This window comes from Dufourea novaeangliae, unplaced genomic scaffold, assembly GCF_001272555.1.
Source record: "Dufourea novaeangliae isolate 0120121106 unplaced genomic scaffold, ASM127255v1 scaffold56, whole genome shotgun sequence".
Classification (NCBI taxonomy): domain Eukaryota; kingdom Metazoa; phylum Arthropoda; class Insecta; order Hymenoptera; family Halictidae; genus Dufourea; species Dufourea novaeangliae.
This window is the reverse complement of record NW_015373942.1, coordinates 3,815,437-3,833,986: the sequence shown is the minus strand read 5'-3', so window position 1 is coordinate 3,833,986 and position 18,550 is coordinate 3,815,437. Positions and strand designations below refer to the sequence as shown.

The 18,550-nt window shown below is 40.5% G+C and overlaps 1 protein-coding gene across 1 annotated transcript in view; it reads right to left on the bottom strand.

Moving 5' to 3' along the window:
• Positions 1-337: 337 nt before the first annotated feature.
• Positions 338-18,550, bottom strand: part of LOC107185845 — a 236,165-nt gene continuing 217,952 nt past the window's right edge. The window contains exons 11-16 of the mRNA XM_015573617.1: positions 16,107-16,225; positions 8,204-8,382; positions 7,318-7,473; positions 5,551-5,827; positions 1,346-1,487; positions 338-540 (exon numbers count right to left, since the gene is read on the bottom strand). Coding sequence (XP_015429103.1) covers positions 345-540; positions 1,346-1,487; positions 5,551-5,827; positions 7,318-7,473; positions 8,204-8,382; positions 16,107-16,225 — 1,069 coding nt within the window. The 3' untranslated portion in view covers positions 338-344. The remainder of the gene's footprint in view (positions 541-1,345; positions 1,488-5,550; positions 5,828-7,317; positions 7,474-8,203; positions 8,383-16,106; positions 16,226-18,550) is intronic.

Below are 18,550 nucleotides of genomic sequence, written 5' to 3'. Positions count from 1 at the left end.
ATGTTGATAATCACAATTGCGTACACACGGCGTAGGCGTAATAATTCAAAAGCAACCTGTTGTCCGCATTATGGATACCATTTGTAATCGATTTTATGATTATCGAGGTTTCGTCAGGACCGAATTCACCGATTACTCGGCCTCCCAAGCGTTTAAGTCCCAGTCCATCGAATTTTCAAGCAAATTCAATTCGCCTTAACGACGAATATCACGGAAACACGAACATCGATACGTTACCGGGACCGTTCTATGTACACACGTAATACAAATCCTGGGCTCGTTCGTATAGTTTGTTTACGATTGAACGGGAACGTGTACTGACACAATGCGTGGTGTTCGTTCACTCAACAACCGGCTGCGTAAGTGATTAACAACGTCGCGAGAACTAGAATTTGCGTTCCACGCGGATCACTTCCGGTCGAGGAGCTGAGCACGTGATTCGGCGCCGGCGATGGCCCGCTTTTGTGGGTATTCGCGATCACCGTCTGACTCCGCCATTTCATCGTGTACTGCGGTGCGGTCCTTCCTAAAGCTTGCAATCTGCAAAGAAATTAGGAATAGTCAGTAATAGTAAATAATAGTTAGCAATATTCATGAATAGTAATAGTCACTAATAGTCGCTAATAGCCACAGTTTATTGTTATTCCTTAATCTTTTATGAAAAAGGTAGATCATGCATTTGTTTGTCGACTTGATCTACTGATGGTTATCGCCTAATATTCGGGACTAACATGTAAAAGCGACTCCGAACAGAAAGAAATATAAAAAATAATAGAATTAAAAATAAAAATGTAAGGAATTTTTATTATTATTTGACTGCGGATGTTTATGCATTTAGGGGTTGAATAAAGGGAGAATACATTTCCAATTGGAATTTGGATGCATTTCTATCAAAATAGAGCTATTGATGAAGAAAATACTATATGTACTTGTACTATAATAATTCCCGAAGCAATCGATCTGAACTTATTTTCCGACTCACAATTTTTCACAATCGCGTCGCCGAACATTTTCAATGGATACCGTCCTGTAACCGTCTGCGACTGTCTCGAGTGATCGGAATCGACGGTACCGGCATAAAAAACGAGAAACGTGATCGCCACGCGATTGGTTTCGTTCCGAGTCCAAAACAAATCGTATCTCCGGTGGATCGATTTTTAAGTGTGGCGCGTCGTTCCTTTACGAAGCGAAAGCAGCGTCTTATAGATTGCCGTCCATAATTCAGACCGCGGTGTCATAATCCTCTGTTCGAAAGTGTCGCGAAACTGTCGTTAGCCGGGTTCGGCGGAGATCTACGTCCAAGTACCGTCAACTTCCGGTCTAATCGGTCTTGGAAGAAACTCACCTAACCACCACGGTGTTCGTTTTCCACGGTAGGGTGAAATTTTTGTGCGTGTCCCTCGAGCAGAATGTGCGCAATCTCTGCCCGGCCGGGTCGCCGTTTTTGCTGTACTCGTGTATCGTCAGATTCCAGGCGGTGCAGGGACCTGCGACGAGAGGGGAGGAAAAAAACAGAAAAGAACTCTTAGTGGATGTCGTGACCGAGTTTGAATTTTTCAGACGGTGAGAAGTGCCTCGAAAATTTGACGCTTTAATTGAATATATCATCTGCTTAGACCAAGAAAATGGTATTTTATAAATCGTTTCCCGAGTTCTTAACTGTTCTGAAGCCATTTTTGAAACAAATTTGGTTTATCAATCTACGCGCTTCTCATTGGTCCGAAGAATACAAATTCACCACAAAAGAAAGAAAATTTAACTGAGAAAACAACAAATATTCTTTTAAGTCCTAACTTTGAAACTTTGAAGGTCTTTTTATGTTTTAAATTTATTTTGATAATTAGAGAGAATTTGGTTAAATATTGTAAGAAATAGCTATTCAGTAGATGATATTATAGTGTGTTTGATTATTTCACTACTTTCCTGCTTCTATAATATTAAACTTCGTAAACTTTAAACTCAGTTTACTCAGTTTAGATACTAGTAGAGATAGAACAATTAAGAACCAGCGCGATGAAATGTCTGATATCGTTGGACTTTATCAATCACACGTAATCTAATGAGAGAGATGTAGTTTAAATTGAGTGTGAATTTATTTTAATGCTCCGCAAGGATCATTTCTTAGGTCAGAAAAAGGATGCACTTTGGATTTTATTTTTAAGAAAGTTATAAAATCTATTGCGATCGTAAATGAATTTTATATGCAGTGTGACATACCAGGTGATATGTCCGTGGAAATTAAATTACCATGTAGGAAGCTGTATGTTGATGGAAAGAGTAAATTTATCAAGCTTGTACATATTTTCATTCGATTTTTCGACGTACAAGATGGTTAAACAATGCAGTGTATTTTCTACTGAAAGACGTCGACAGGGCGTGTTTATAGACAGGGAATACTGTATACGATATTCGTGTGATAAAGTAGAAAATAAGTGAATAACAAAAATTATGTGGAAATAAGTATAGGATATCAAAAGAATTTTTTTTAAATGCTTCCTTTTGAATTCTCCTCCAATGGAGACCATGTCAAAACAACGGATTCTCGGTGTGAAAGTTTTGTCAATAGAGGATGATCCGAAACAAAGGTCCAAACACGGTTTCATACTATACGTTTCAGACCCACTGACAATCCAACCAATATCAATTGTTCGATTCTCGATGATTGAGGCAACGTCGATAGTCGGGTCCATCTTTCCCCGCGCGTCAAATGTATCCGCGACAATTAATTGCGAAACGAGCTCCCTTAATTGGTTGTTCGGGGACACGTATGGCATTCCACTCTTGACCCGACACGATACATGAAAAAAAAAAAAAAAACGTACGTTCGACAATCGATAACGATTCGACAAATTCATTTCTCGTTGTTCCCACGCCCCCTCCCTCCGCTTTGTCATTATTCCCGTTGCAATATTTCAATGTTTACCGAATGCCGCTTTAGAAAATTTGACAGCGGGCCAACTGTATGCTCTTGCTTCGCCGAATAACAATCTCCCTCGGAATTATTGTTACGCTTTTATTATTTATAGGACAGATATTGAATTCCCGGTTTTATAAAATCGATGTATGAATGGATAATGGAAAATACGTGTATGCCTCACGACATTGTTCGCTATAAGCTCGTTTAGGTGTCGTGATTTTTCATTTCGACTGTCATTCCGAACAGTATCCAAAACACTGTCATCACACCGTTATTTTTTTGGATACAATATCGAAATATTTTATTGTGCAATTGAGTGGACGTACAGTCGCACGGAAATTAAATGAATGATCTCTTTAGACTGTTTGAATTTTAGAACAACGATAAACTTCGTATTTATCTGGGACAAGACATCCTTCTAGTCTCTTTTGACATTTATTGGATATTCACTATCGTCTTTAGTATTTATTTTAATTGCCATTTTGGCGAAATATTATATTGAATACGGTTGGTTGTTACTTTACTTTCCGAGGCGATTGTATAAAAAGGTGAACCGTTTAATCCAGAAAATTACTAGCCCATAGCGTATACGTGTCACAGTACTATTTAGGTGCGACAAAATTAACCCTTAACTTGGGGACATACGATAGATGTCGGACTCTAGTGGAGGGATTGCGAAGCAGGACACATCACGAGTCACGAGTCGTGATTCCCGACATATTTGTGTGTGAAGAAAATGATAGATACGTGCTCTCATTCGCACATTTCACCCACCACTGCCATATGCCTGCGTGCTGCACGGTGTTGCCCGTTAGTGAGTTTGGCGGGCGCTGAGTTGCCCATCACTGCGATAGACGGACAGTCTGGATTCTTTCTTGTGAGTGCTACAGTCACGTGACCGATACTGTTCTGGCACAAAAACAATTCAATCTCAGAAAGAGATTTTTCCAAAAGTTCAATCAGAATTCTTGTTCATACGCAGAAGAAGATCCTTCACCTTTCAATCTCTGAGAAACGTCGCGACGGTGGGTGTCACAGTTAGCGGCTAGAGCCAGGAACGAAGTAAGAGAAAAACGGCAGCTGGAGGAATGGGAAACAGAGGTCGAATGGTGTGTGAAAGCCATTTTACGGGGGGTTGGTCCTCCGCAACAGCTACGGTTCTCCGCGTTTGGTCGGTTGTTGTTCCACGATGAGAATGCGTCGAGAAGGAAGGGAGGGAATAGAGAGGAGCCGAAAAGGAAGCGGCAGAAAGAGGAAATCGAGGGAAAAAGGGAAGGCTCCGTCACTGAAGGCTCGGACGACGAGACCAGGTTGTCCTTGTCCTGGCAAATCCGATGGTCCCTTTAATCTCGAGACTTGCCTCTATTCGTTTTCGAGGCCACGGTTTCCCACGAAAGAGTCCGTGTTTCTCCTTTTCTTGGATCGGTCTGTTTACCGCTCCCTCCTAACCCTTCTTCGCCCTTCTTTCATTCGGTCATGCTGCTTTGCGACCATACTCAATGGCGCGGATAGAAATTCCGGGTGAGAGTGGAATCGGAGGGAATTCAACGGTCCAGCTAAGATCGAGACAAAGTATCGGTTCACCTTTGACTCGTCTGCTGAACTAACGGCGAACGGGAAAAGTTTTCCTCGCGAAATTGCGATTAAAGGATTCGCTGGGCTCGTTGAACGGGATTCTTTCTTTCTTCTTTTTTTTTTGTATCGAATTTGGATCGAGCGTGGTTAATTACGGGGTCTTTTCTGATTGAAACGAATCACGAAGTATTCAGGATATTATAACCGTCGCGAACAGCTTTTCAGTAGGATCTTTAAAGGGTGTTTCCTTTTTCTTTTATGTTATTTTATTTTGTTGATGGATTTTGTATTCCGAAGTGGATATTTGTTTATTGATGGAATAATTGACGAAGAAAGAAGTGTCGTTGACTGATTTATCCTATATTTCGGTGTCACCACGGGATTCGTTGACAATTTGTACAGTCTACCATTGAATTTCCTAGTACCAACAACACTTTGTCTGTCACGTCACCTAAATATGGGTGACACGTACATTGCAAAGAGGCTGGATTATTTAAATACTGTTACAAAATTTTGCGTAATGTTATTATCGCAGTACGATTTAAAAAGAAAACAAAATATAGTGTGTCTGACTACGTAAGGCCTTTTTCACTGCGGCCGTCACGTGTTAAACTCAACAGTAAAAGTATTAATCGTCTTGACGGTGACTAATACTGTCAATGTATGAACAACATTTCCCCGAACGGTTTATATTTTCTATAACATCATCGACAATATTTCAATATTACGACATAATGGTTATAGTAAAATCATCTTCAGTAGATCTTTTATCAATTATAACAGCATAAAAATTGTTAATATTTTCACACGCACTTATTATCTTCTACGTTCCACATATTCTCGTTACGAAAAACTGATTACCATTTACTTCAGTTTCGTAAAGTCGTATTTATTCTAATGGTTATGTTCACCACTTGCACTTTCTTCTGATTGCAATTGTATATCATGCACAAAACTTTTTCGTTGGTGTTTAATTTTTAGACTGCAACGATTTCGCTTATAATAGAAATGTGAATCGAGGTGTATCAGAAAAAAAAAAAAACGAATAGAATGCTTACGGCTCTGCGTGGAATTCACTTCGATAGTGAGCTGTCGATCCGCCGTGGAGTGCAAGATCCACGTGCATCTCTGCTGATAATACTGATTGAGCTTTAATCCGGTGGAGGCCAGGTCACCGCTGTTGACCTCGCCTTCCGGCTCCGTCGTCGTGTAATCGCCGCAGTAAGTGTCGTTGATAAACTCGTAAGCCGCGCTGAAATTGAGGCCTGCCTTCGAGAATCTCGACCATTCGATGTACACCGGTGTCCAACTACGGATGCCCACGGGTAGCCAGTCCTGCACGGATAGATCGCAGATAAGAGAGAACGTCCTTTCGGTGTATCAAACGGTTATTACCATTTATTTCTGTTCCAACTAGGAAGCTAAACCTGTACACTTAGATCTTACAACGATGGTTCGCAAGACTCGAAAAATTTCAAGTCTTTTGTCCGAAAAGCAGCGAAGCAGACAGCACTCGAAAGGTTAGGTATAGATATTAATTTAACAGTAAAATGAGAACTTTGGTAACCCAACCTAAAAACGGAAGTACGCGAAAGTTTCGAGCGTGTATAAAGATTTCCAGAAAGTTAATTTTGTATCGATCGTTTGGAAAGTAGCGAAGCAAGCAGCGCTCGAAGGGTTAGATGCAGAAATGAATATAGCAATAACGAAACGGAAACTTTGGTAACCTAACCTGAAAATGAAAACAAGTACGAAAGAAATTAGAGCATGCGCACAAAGATTCGCGGAAAGTTACTTTTTAATTAGTCATTTGAATAAAGCAGTTAGTATTCAGAGGGTTAAGTATATAAATTAATGTAACAAAAACGAAATAAGAACCTCGGTAACTTAACCTACAAATGAAAACACGCGAAAAATTCGAGCGCGTGTACAAAGAGTTCGTGGAAAGTTCATTTCATCAAATCGAACCCATCGCAACATATCTCACCCCCTGAAGCGTTTGGTATATTGCTCAGCTGGAGATCTCTATCTCTGTCTATCGATCCTCGCTCTATAGCCCCATCCCCTGCCCTGAAATCCAACGGAAAAACAATTTCTCTACTTTTCGACTGCTCTTGTTCTGGACTTGCCACCGTGCAAACGGATTATTTGTTTTATTCACAAGCCGGTGAAATCGTTCGAAGTAATTCCAGGCACCCGCAGGGGTTGATGGAATAGGTGTTGAATAGAACGGTGGGAGCTTTCAGTGTCCGGCCAATACAATCGGCGAGTGCCGCGTTTGTCCGTGAATGAAACTTGAATGAAACGGTGCCAGTCGGACGTGAGCGGCAGAAATAAAACCGGCGGGAAAAGAGGAAACGGGCGTCGAACGTGGACCGAGCGCGCTGGGTGCTTGCGGAGCGTTTCTCGAATTAAACGATCATGGTCATCGATGCGACGCATCCGGCGTTCCACGGGCGTTTGGTCATTCGTTGCAGCTGCAACATCCTTATCAGAGATTGGAGGCTTTCACGGCATTAGTATCAGTGGAAAACAAGTCCACAAGGACACGACTTATCTTCGTTCTGTGCACTAGCCTTCGAACGATTCAAGGATTCTGTTTTTAACACTAGAATTCCCGAACCCGTCAAAATGACGGATTTCAGATGTTTTATTTAACAATTACTGAAATATTACAGACACTTTTATTACGAAACGGAAAACAAGCGAGCCACGTTATTTCGTTGGTTCGAAGATGCGAAACAGTCCTTCTGTCGTGGAGAAGCTCGGTGTTTCTCTCACGTAGAGGGAGGTAACGATTACTTTGAGTCTCGCAATCAGCTTACCTGATAATTTCCGCAGAGGCAAGTGACGATGTGACCGGTTTCAGAGACCAGCAGAAGGTGGTCCATGTTCTCCAGGGACTCGCTGCTGACACAGTGACATCCACTGTCCCCGCACTTGGTTTCGCATGGGTTGTTCTGCTCCGAGCTGCTCTCCACCTACGAACAGAGGAAGGACACGTTCACTGTTTCGTGATCCAGCGTTCCCATGTCGTACAGCGGAGGTAATCCTTGGAGATACTGACAGTAATTCCGTGAAATTACTTCCGCAATATTCTTTGTATCGACTCGATATATTCCGTATCAAATGAAAATTCACCTCTATAACAATAGCTTTCAATCCTCAAAAAGCTTTACTATCCCTTGAATTGCATTTAATCGAAGTTAAAATATGATCGAGAAAATATGATCATCTACTGATAGATTGTAAATACACGTTAATCAGTGATGTCGAATTAATTCACACGTTTTTTTTAGTAAAAAGCATAATTAATAGACTAGGGTTGTTTATGCAAATATCGATTTTTGTTAACTAATTTGTAAAGCTTGTAGTCAAATAGGAATTTGTTTGTATTATTAAGGTTCCTTTATAATACACAAGGTAAACTTGATTAAACAGTTAACTGTATTAAGATTTAGACAATCCTGTACGTATAAAAAAAACTATTAGAAGTTTCAAAAGAAATTTCGTTCACTGAAAAAAACATTTCCAAAAAATGACCATTTTTCTGAGCTTCACAGTGGCAAGACTTCTTAACGTGTGGTTTCATGATTCTCGATTTCAAGCGTCGTTCGGTACGCGACATTCCTTTTAATAAACATCGACAGACACGCTTCACCCATAATCGTTCCTTCGCTCGGTCGGACAAGTATCGATCGTAGGACTTACGCGGATGATGACCGACTGATTACGCGCCGGAATGAAGTGCTGCCTGCATTTTATTGGGCCGTCCATGGCGAACAACCGGTGAGGCTCCGGATGCACTACGGAACCGTTCGTCCGTGACGTCAATCCGTAATATTCGACGTTGCACACGCTGGCCGGTTGTTGAGTGCCGCCCTCGCGTTCTGAAATATCGACAACGGCGTCTGTACGATTTGAATTATAGCCGGGAGGGATTAAAAAGTATTTTCGATAGCGAACGTCTAGCCGGGACGACGGATAATATCGGCCAAACGTAAGTGACTGCAATGGAAATTTATCGGGCATCGAGCACCTTGTTCACTGCGTTCGATGTCCGAAGTCGACCCCCCGACTTACCTAAGGTGCATTCAAATTTGAATGTTTTATGCTGAATTGGTGAGTGGACTGTGATCAGATTTTTCGGAAAGATTGTAGTTTGGTGAAGCGATAGCAGCCAGAAATTGAAATTAATAGTTGTAATGTGGAGAAGGCTATCGTAGACAGAATCGAATGTTGTAGTTGTTTAATTATTCAACGGCGGAATAAAAGAATAGATATTAGGGTGTGGCAGAAAGTTCTGATTTTTTCTTTAGATGCTTATAATACTCACAGAGTGGAGTACAAGAGGTCTAGTTAACATAGGTCCTAAAATTAATCCTTTCGGTGAAAAATACAGAAGCTTTCTTTCAGATTTGTTACAGATGTTTGATATGTCTTCCTTTCATTTCAATACAAAATTCATATCTGCGGATCAGTTAGTATTAGTATCTGGTGTTGTCATACAACATTCAATTAATATATGTATTCCTGAACCAATTTTTTTCTTCTATTCAATATGCCGTGAAGTGACTTGCGACATCGAACGCTTATAAATAGAAAAATTACTCTTACACCAAAAAGGATTTATTTTGTGACCCATATTGATTAAACATTTTTTACTTCCCTCGGTGAGTACTATAAGCCCCTAAAATCTCGGTTCCTTTTGTGAACATCTTGTATACTAGATAGCTACAGAATTTTAGAAGAAAAATTTCATATTCTCTGCCACGTCGTAATTATAAACTGGATTTTATTCTCTCTAAATAATATTCTTACAGTCGATTCTCAGGGTCTACAAGTCTTTTACATCTGATCTGTAAAGAAAACCAATACACAGAATTTATACAGCAACCTAATGTTGTCATATATTCGTAATATTTCTCCTTACAACATATATTCTCGTACATACGCAAAATATCCTCGATACAATTGACAACAATTCTTATATTCTATATCAGCGGTGGGCAAAGTTGGCTCCCGGGAGCTAAAACTTGTCCCCACCACCGTCCACCGTGGAGTGACAGAGACAAGAGTCCGAGTTTCTTTATTTCTACGAAGGTACACGGTGCAAAAGAAACGTTGGAAGGGGAAACAGGCGCGTGAGGTGCTCCTACATTGTCATATTAAATCCATGCAATTGCCGCAAAAGTGTTAGAGATTCACGATATATGGAAATGAAAGTGTTCAAGACACACAAGCCCCGAGAGATCCATTCAGAAATAAAGTTCGTAATATTTCTCGGGGCGCGTGGAAATTCATCGTGCAGCGACATCGTTGTCGCTGGTCGACGAGACGCTGTTGAAATTACTTAGCGGTGGAATTTTCAGTTGCGCGAGCGATACGTCAAACGCGAGCTCGTAACGCCGAGAGCTCGACGACACGCGCTTTTACCTGGCTAACCACAATTCCGGGCGTCGACGGGAGGCACGAATAAACGCGGGCGTCGATCGTAGAGCCGTTTCGCGAGGCGGAAACGCGTTTAATAAACGGGAAAACAGGGGAGAGACTCGCGAATTTCGCGACTCGAGAGGCGGCGCTGAAGAGTCGAGGGAGCAATAGATGGTTTGATCAGTTTAGCTAAAGAGAATCAAAAATATTATATGGCATTTCAGGAAATTGTTTATATTAATTATATTTCTGGGTTAAAAACGTAAGCACACTGGGCACCTAATTCTTAGCAATAGAATCAAATACAGTTTAATTTGTCCAATTTTGTTTCGCCCAGAGTTTGATTCTAATTTATTTCTGCCGGTCCGTCACGCAGTGGTGGTCGCTATTATTACGAAACTCTTTGCCACGAAAGCGAAATTTTTACGTCTTCCACGTGGAAATTCCGCATGGTTATTCCGGGTGGACAGTAGTTGGGGGACGGGTTCGTGACTTCTGTCTGTAGGGGAATCGGTCTCTTTCGCTTTCTGGCCGGATCACATAAAATTTTATGCGTCAGATAGATTGTCTGCGGGTAAAGCGTCGTCGAACCGACTGAGGGAATTCCATCGGGTCGGGATACGTACGTTCCTGTACTCGATGATAATACCAGGCTGTCCTTAAAGGAATATTCAATTAATGGAAGAGCGAAACCGATGCTCGTATAATACGTCCATCCAATGTATAAATGCATGACGCGGTTGATCGATCGACGAGAACTACTTTCGTTACAACTTGTGCGGTCGGTTGTGTCATATTGTTCGTTTGAAACTTTTCTGAGCACTTATCAAAATTGCCTGTTGATAACTGGAGTATGGAACGGTTCCGTGGTTTATCATTTTGATCGTCCCTCTGGTGGAGTTTGTGATCTGGGGACTAGACTAATACGGATTATCACCGTTCAAAAGGATTTATTCAGTACTAAACACTTGGAATCAGATTACAGTCACGGTAATTGTGGAACTATTAAGGTTGCGTCTAATTACAAGTGTATTTAACACTAGAACTACCGACGATAAACGCATACCTGTTTCGAATGGTCGATGAACATGACAAACTTTTGAAAATTTACAAATTTATAAATTGTATAATTTCTTCACTTTCGTATTGTAATAAACGTTGCGAAAAATCTGAGGAAATGTATTGTTATACCATTTTAATCGTCGTTGTAAGAGTGTACTGGCAAGTCATCTGGACTTGCTTGGTAGTTCTACTGTTAAACTAGTGTTTAAGGGTCTATTTAAATTGTGACTTTATTTTTTTCTGTCGTATCCCTTTAAAGATACAATTTTAATATCTTTAAAGATAAAACTACGGTAGTGGAATTCCGGCCACTGTATATAATAATACATAACCGATAGTAATTTCTTCATTTCATAATTCAAGTGACTTTGTACCATTCTTATTTTATATTTGAAAAATCTGTACTATAGTGTTCAATACTTTGGCCTGTTTATATCGGACTACATCAAACGATGACTGTCGACGTGAATGGGAGGCAGCCATTTGTTTCCCATCGATTAAACCAATACGACTCTCAGATCGTCAGTTCCAATGAAAAAAGTTTTTATGTTTGACGAAACATAATTTTACGGGTTCCCAACGGATTGAAGCCGAGGGGCACGGTAGTGGTAGGTACGTTCGAATGAAATTATCCGGCAAACGTGTATAGAACCGATGGTCGTTTATATTCCTCCCCGAGCAGTTTCATTTACCTATATAGAGCGTCCATCAAGCAGGAATTGATAGCGCCGATTTATCGTTTATCACCGTGAAACAAGCAACCAGGTGAAAAATCATTCTTACGGCGACGCGCGGCCGCCGTTACTGATAAACGATGAAAATCATAGGCAGATTTAATAATATTTCCGTTTGTGTATCCGTGCCCCGTGACACTGTTAATCGTACGGGAAGTTCGATAAACCGTTCAGAAGTTTCACGTGAAATACAGAATTTAAACAGCATTTAGAAGCTTGGGAAATTGCGAAATAATCTGGGAAAATTGAATCGCGACAATTTTCTCGCGAATTCGGCACGCACGACACGCTTGTTTCTCGGTGGGGTGGGTCCATTCACACTGTGGACTTGTGTATCATGCTGAAACTTGATTTAATACATGTTATCTTTGAGCTGCATTAAGTGGCGTGCAATTAAGGCTAAGAAATTGAGAATAATATTGTAATTAGGAACCTTTATGGAAAAATTGAAAAACGACAATAGTGATAATTCTGAATTTCTTTTCGATTCAATGAATAGTTCCAAACGTTTACTAATGTGATTTATAAATATTTATTCATAAATACCACGTATCAGCCTATTATATTTGTCATATACATGAATAAGTGCTAGTTCGCAGGACAGATATCGTTGTAACTAATTATGTTGCGGGATCTCAGTTTATCAATTTGGAGATTGTCGAAGAGGGCAAAAATCACCGTCATTGCGGAGTGTATGTATAATTATGGATCACTCTAGTAAATGATAGTTACGAACATACTTGCAGTAAAATCTCGATTACAGTGGGTCAGTTTAAGATAGGTTTACAAATTCTTCGATGACATAATAAGATTTTTTTTCCTTTACTCTATTTTGGGTTGTAGTAAGCTTTGAAATAATGTGTTCTGGTCACTATGCATTTCTCTGTATGCTAAATATATTTACTATAAGAGACTCGAGAGGGTACAATTATTTTTGTGTATTCACTCTGTGATAGCTGAACAGTTTTAATCAAGTGTTAATTTTTCGATAGTTGAAAAGGGACTGACAGTGACGAGCTCCAGACTTGGGGCTACTAATAGCGGGTTGACAGCTCTATATTCATCCGCGACAAGTGTATATTAATGTCGTTTGCCTGAATGTCACTTAATGTAACTCAATCATCTCGAAGTAACACGGGAGAAGTTTTCAGATGTGAAATGTATTTGTCAGAGGAAGCTATTCTAAAGATAACGAGCATTAATAAGAGAAAAAGAGTATACGTTGACGGTAAAGATTCACTGTCCTTCAGAAACAATTCTGGGATGATTTCTAACACAAAATAACACAGTCTAAATTTGTTCTTCAGACATTTAAGAATATTAAATAAAAAGTGTTCATTATAATCGAGATTATACTGCATTATCATAACAGTGGTTCAAATTCGTACAACGGACAGAAACTCGGAAGATTTTGTTTGTAAGTAAATTTTAGCAAAAGAAGTTACCCGTAAGATTCACTCTGTAGACATTTACGATTTTTCTACGTCCGTTGCGCTTTCCCAATCCGGAAAATGGAGCCGGTCTTATCGATCGCGCTCGACACGCGTACACCACGTGTAAACGTAATAACGTCGACGAACGCCGGGGGACATCCGTCGATCAATGTCAAATCGATGCTGGCAGTTTGTCGCCGGGCTGACTCCCCCGTCCGTGTCATTTGTCGCTTTTTAATGCGCTGTGATTTTTCCGGTCGCGCCATTGCACCAATGACATCGCGCTTCGTCGCGCGAAATGATGCTGCGATATTGCCTGTTAGTTGACGGCTGATGATACACAATCGTTCGGACACACTGTTGCGGCCGTTTACGAACGATTCGTGTGACTGTTCGAACGCAAGGAATCGTCTTTTGGCGCAGAAAGTCCTTGGAACTTTTGCGATGCCACCTTTGCACCGGAATACAGTGAATCCTCGATGAATGCACGAAGAGTCTTCGGCACTTAACATTAAATATTTTATAAACTACTGTCTATATGCGGTTGAAACAAATATTTTTGGTTTTAAAATTCAAAGCTGTGTTCAACCTCATTAAAAAGCCAGCGTTACACCTGGGGACTTCTCCTTGAAGTGCCGAGGAGCCTTAGAACACTCATCGAGAATTTATTGTAATTTCACCTAAATTTCTAAATATTCAAAAGTTTTTCAAGTTTATCCACCGATCGAAGCAAATATACGTTTATCCTCGGTTCTAGTGTTAAGCTAGTAAGTTGTTTGCACGTGAACTGCAGCTGTCCAACCAAAATCCACACGGACACAATCAGAGATGAATAATAACGATTTAAAGTAACTTACCGCGCAGGAAACATAAATCGGATGTAATATAGATAACTACACATATTATAACCCAATCGAATGTAATCATCGTTCGATAAGTAACTAAGAAAACCAAGAATCATTAGAAGATCCAGTCGAATATAAACGAGTTAATTATCTTCCCTTGTTCAATGGGTTAAAGCAATTAAAGAAACTGTTACAGATCCCAATAAAAAACCATTCCGAGGTAATTCAATTTCCATGTACTCTCTTTCTTCTCTGACCCAGATCATAAGGAGTCGCGTGAAATTTTACGACAGTGTTTTTTAATCCTCTCGCGATACGATCCGGGCTATATAATACTTCCAGAAGACTGGAACGATCGTTGAAAGGTGAGGACAATCGGGCCAATAAAGGATTCATCGGGGATCGTTCGTTGAATTTCGGATCTTTTTTGGCGAAAGCACGGCGACACACTGTAAATGCACCTTATGGATAGTTCCGCATTCTTGGCGATCGGCCAATCGAGTTTCAGGATTACCGCAGGGACGCGATCTATATTCATCCGATTAAGGGCTTCAGCATCGGTACGTTCGCTACCAGTCCCAGGTAATTAGTCGGGCGTAATTAGCAAGTGAGCAAGCAAGGCATACGGACGCGGAAAGCTCGAACGAAGAATCGGAGCCAAAATAATTGGCGGATCGCGGTGACCGCACTTGATTTTATTCGTTACCCCGTTATCGATCCCGTTTTAGTCCCAGTAAATTCTCGTCGATAGAGGAGGGACCCTGTGTCCACCGTACAATCGATCATAAATTCGTCCTGATCATACTTTAATTAAATTTCTCATCGACTTGTTTTTAATTAACACGTTTACTGCCAGGTCAGCCTTGGAAAAACCGCAGGTGTTTTTTAACAAAATGGAAAATATGCAATTCGACATCTGTTACAGGTAGACTTCGGATTTTATGCATTTATAGAATATTTGATAGTCTGAAATTCAAGACATTAATAAGCTTCAGAAAGTTTATTCAGATTTCCTTTTTATTTCGAATCTACTGGAACCCTTAACAATGTTTATTATATTTGCGTTCAGTTTCGAGAAATGAATCCATAAAATTCTGTATCTGCATAAACATCCGTGGTCCAGTTATAGAGTTTTGTCAAATTCATATTATTTAACATTCTACTGAAAATATTCGTTCTTAGCTGAAGACCAAAATAAACCTAACCTATATCTGACCAATATGGCAAGGAAAATGTTTATCCACCTTTACAGGAGAGGTACAGACAATTCAGAGAGAGTTTGTTATCGTGAACCGATACGATACAATTGTTATAATCATGCATGAATTTTATCTCGTGTTACAACGTCAAAAAGAGGATTGTGGAATCAATCGTGGCTCGAATAACATGCATTGTCACAGGATATTTAATTTCGACTACCGATTTACATTAACATGCGAACTGTATACGAACGAGCTTCATTATGTTATTATTATTCCCACAATCAGTATAACTGATTACGTGTTTCTGTCAAGCAATCTGCATAGTCGTCTAATTAAATATTTATTGAATAGGGACCCGCGATGAGATATCAATGCGTGGAATGGCACGTATTTTTGTCTTCTAGGCATATTTCCGGTCGTGTTCAAAATAGTAACTGCACTTTCTAACTATACAGGGTGGATCGTTAAAAATTACCACCTCGAATATCACTAAAACTACGGAACGAGAGAAAAATTTGTCAACTATAACTTATATAATGTAATCCTCTGGGCATAATAATTTTCTCGCAGACCAACTGTTAGTCCACAAAATTTTTCTCTTACTTCCAAAAATCATTATGACCCACCCCACGTTACAGACCGTTCGATTTATCTTCAAATTCAATCGAAAGGTAATTCCAGAATCTCGATAGATTCGAAACTAATTTACCGAGGGAAGAAGGGTGAAGGTTAACAGAATAAAGGAAAAATACGGAAAACGGCCTAGATTCCAAGCATTATTTCACGCTCGGGCGTGTTCGAAGACGTAGGAGCCACGGGGATATTATTGGAAACACGAATGTAACAGGATAAAAGTTGTATGGTCGGGTAAGCTGTTCGAGAGATGACGAAAATAGTCGGCTTACCGTTGTGGAAGTAATAAGAGACGTCCATGTATTCCTCGTCGGCGGGGTTATTCGAGGCTCGTCTCAGCACGACCGTCATATTTCTGCTATTAGACGAGTACCTTTTCGGCTCGACGTACCTGGAACGAGAAAAGATTGGAAATAAAAGGAAGAAAAAAACGAAAATAGAATATCTCGTTTTACGCCTTAGACCGACGAGAACAGTAATTCGTAAGCTGCGCCCGCGGAACGGAGCGAAGATTCGAAGGCGTGCCCTCGAGGGAAACACGTCGTTCCCGTGGGAACGGGTATAAATCACATACGTACTATCAGAAACGTCGTAAAGAACGCGACTCTATCTTCCATCGGATACCGGGGAATGATATTCGCCGGTTTCAGCGCGACCGAAGTACGCGTAATTTAGGAACGAACGGCTGCTTCTCGAGTATTTCGCTCGGGAATAGTTCAATCGAAAGCTTCGTCTACGAGGTAAATGTTTGTAGAATAATTTCGACACGTGTTAAATCTGCAGGTTATTGTTCTGTCTTTGGTCGGCGAGTGACACCAGTCAAACGCGAGGTTATGGCCAAGCATAACAATATACTGCGTGGCGTAACTGTAAAACCATCCTAACATTTTTGATCCTTATGTATTTTGGTTACAATGAAAACGTACCACTTTTTTCTCTAGGGAATATAACCTATCCTTTTATGGAGAAACATTATTTCTCAACACGATTCTCAGCATATTTGGTTCGTTTTTATTTTAACCACAATAAGAGGAATTGCAGATTTTAAGGTGGTTTCATAGTTATGCCACCGAAGTGTAGTTCCTACATATATTCAATATTTCAAATATTGAATTACTAAAATTAAAGCGGTTGTGTAAATTCTTAAATAAATTAGGTAAGCAACAGTTATTTGTCTTTATTATTTTCCCTCTCACTAACTATGGTATCGTTCTGTCATCTTTAAAAAAGTTAATCATATGAAATGGTACTCAGACTAATCAAAAGAATTGTGTTTTGGATTTTTAGATATAATGTCCGTATCTTATCGTTTGCTATAAAAATTTATATCGGTCACTGTGGGAAATTCCATTTAATTTATCAGCCTAGTTATTGATGATGCTGATGTTACCCGGTAGTAAGTAAATAAGACTAGAATTGATGAAGATTGACTTAGGTCTAACTGTGATTGATTGGGGTTTCCTTCTTCTGTGATTGGTACAGGTTGATTGACATTCAGTCGATACTCGCAGCTTCGTCTGACTACCATTGTGAAGCCTTGAAACATGGTACACAGATAATCCCTCTTTTCCTGGAGCCAAAAGAAACATATTGATGCAATAGTTAAATAGCCTCCTTATATAATACCTCCAGTAAATTTATATACTTCAGTTCTTATTCCTATATCCTCGTAGCACAATTTCAGGACCTTTTGTCAAAACCCAACTCATGTATTAACTAAAGCCTGGAGGTTTCACTGGAGCATCGATCGCTCGATCACAGCGCGAGAACGCCATCTCCAAGCAGGCTTCATCTGGGCGAACAATAGGTGGCGCGCGTGGAACGTTTGTTCCCGCCATTATGAATAATGTTTGCTTCGATTTGTACCTCGAAGACCGTGAATAGAATCCACAGGGATTTCCCGGCGTAGGACACGCTGTGCGCAAAAGTGAAGTAACCGGGTTTCTCTCCTCACCCCTCCAGGACCTCTGCTCCTCATCTTTTCCTTTATCGCTAAGTCGAACCGCCCGAAGGAAGTTTCCCAGGTGAATTATGAACCGGGCGCCTTTATGTCAAAGAGCACACCGCACCATACTTGACAAGCTCACGTGTGCGCAGCCTGGCGAAGTTGTGCAAGTGGCGGCACAAAGCGCGATGTAAATTTTCCACGTCGTTCACTTCCATTTCGCTCGGCAGCCAAGTTGCAAATGGACGTCCTGGGAACACTGTCTCTCGCGATAACCACGCCGCCTGAAACCCTCGATGAGACCGTGCACGGTGATAAGTCAATGTTTGCCGGCTGGTTTTGTCCCCCGATAACGTCTTGCGATCGGCATTGGTCTGGGTTATTAATCGACCGAATAAATTAACACGGTGCTCGCCGAACGACGGGCTCGCTATCGTGGATGACGTCTTGAAGAATCCTTTGGTACTGGGATCTTGTGTCGAGCAATCGAAAGGTGAAATGAGATAATTTTAATTAATGGCTATGGGTAGACGCAGTTGGCTCTAGTTGGTTCTTCTTATAACTGATACGAACATGATTAATTTTGATTCCTCGAGAGGACTGTTTGATCTGCTTGATTAAGTAGTAACATTAATGTTATACGAAATGAATGGTTTGTGATAAGGTAGTAGAAGTAGAATAAGTTTTTCCACGCTAGTAGAATAGGTTGTCACTGGCCAGGTCAGTGGAATACGTCGCTAGTTATTAGATAAGTGGAATAAGACTTCGATT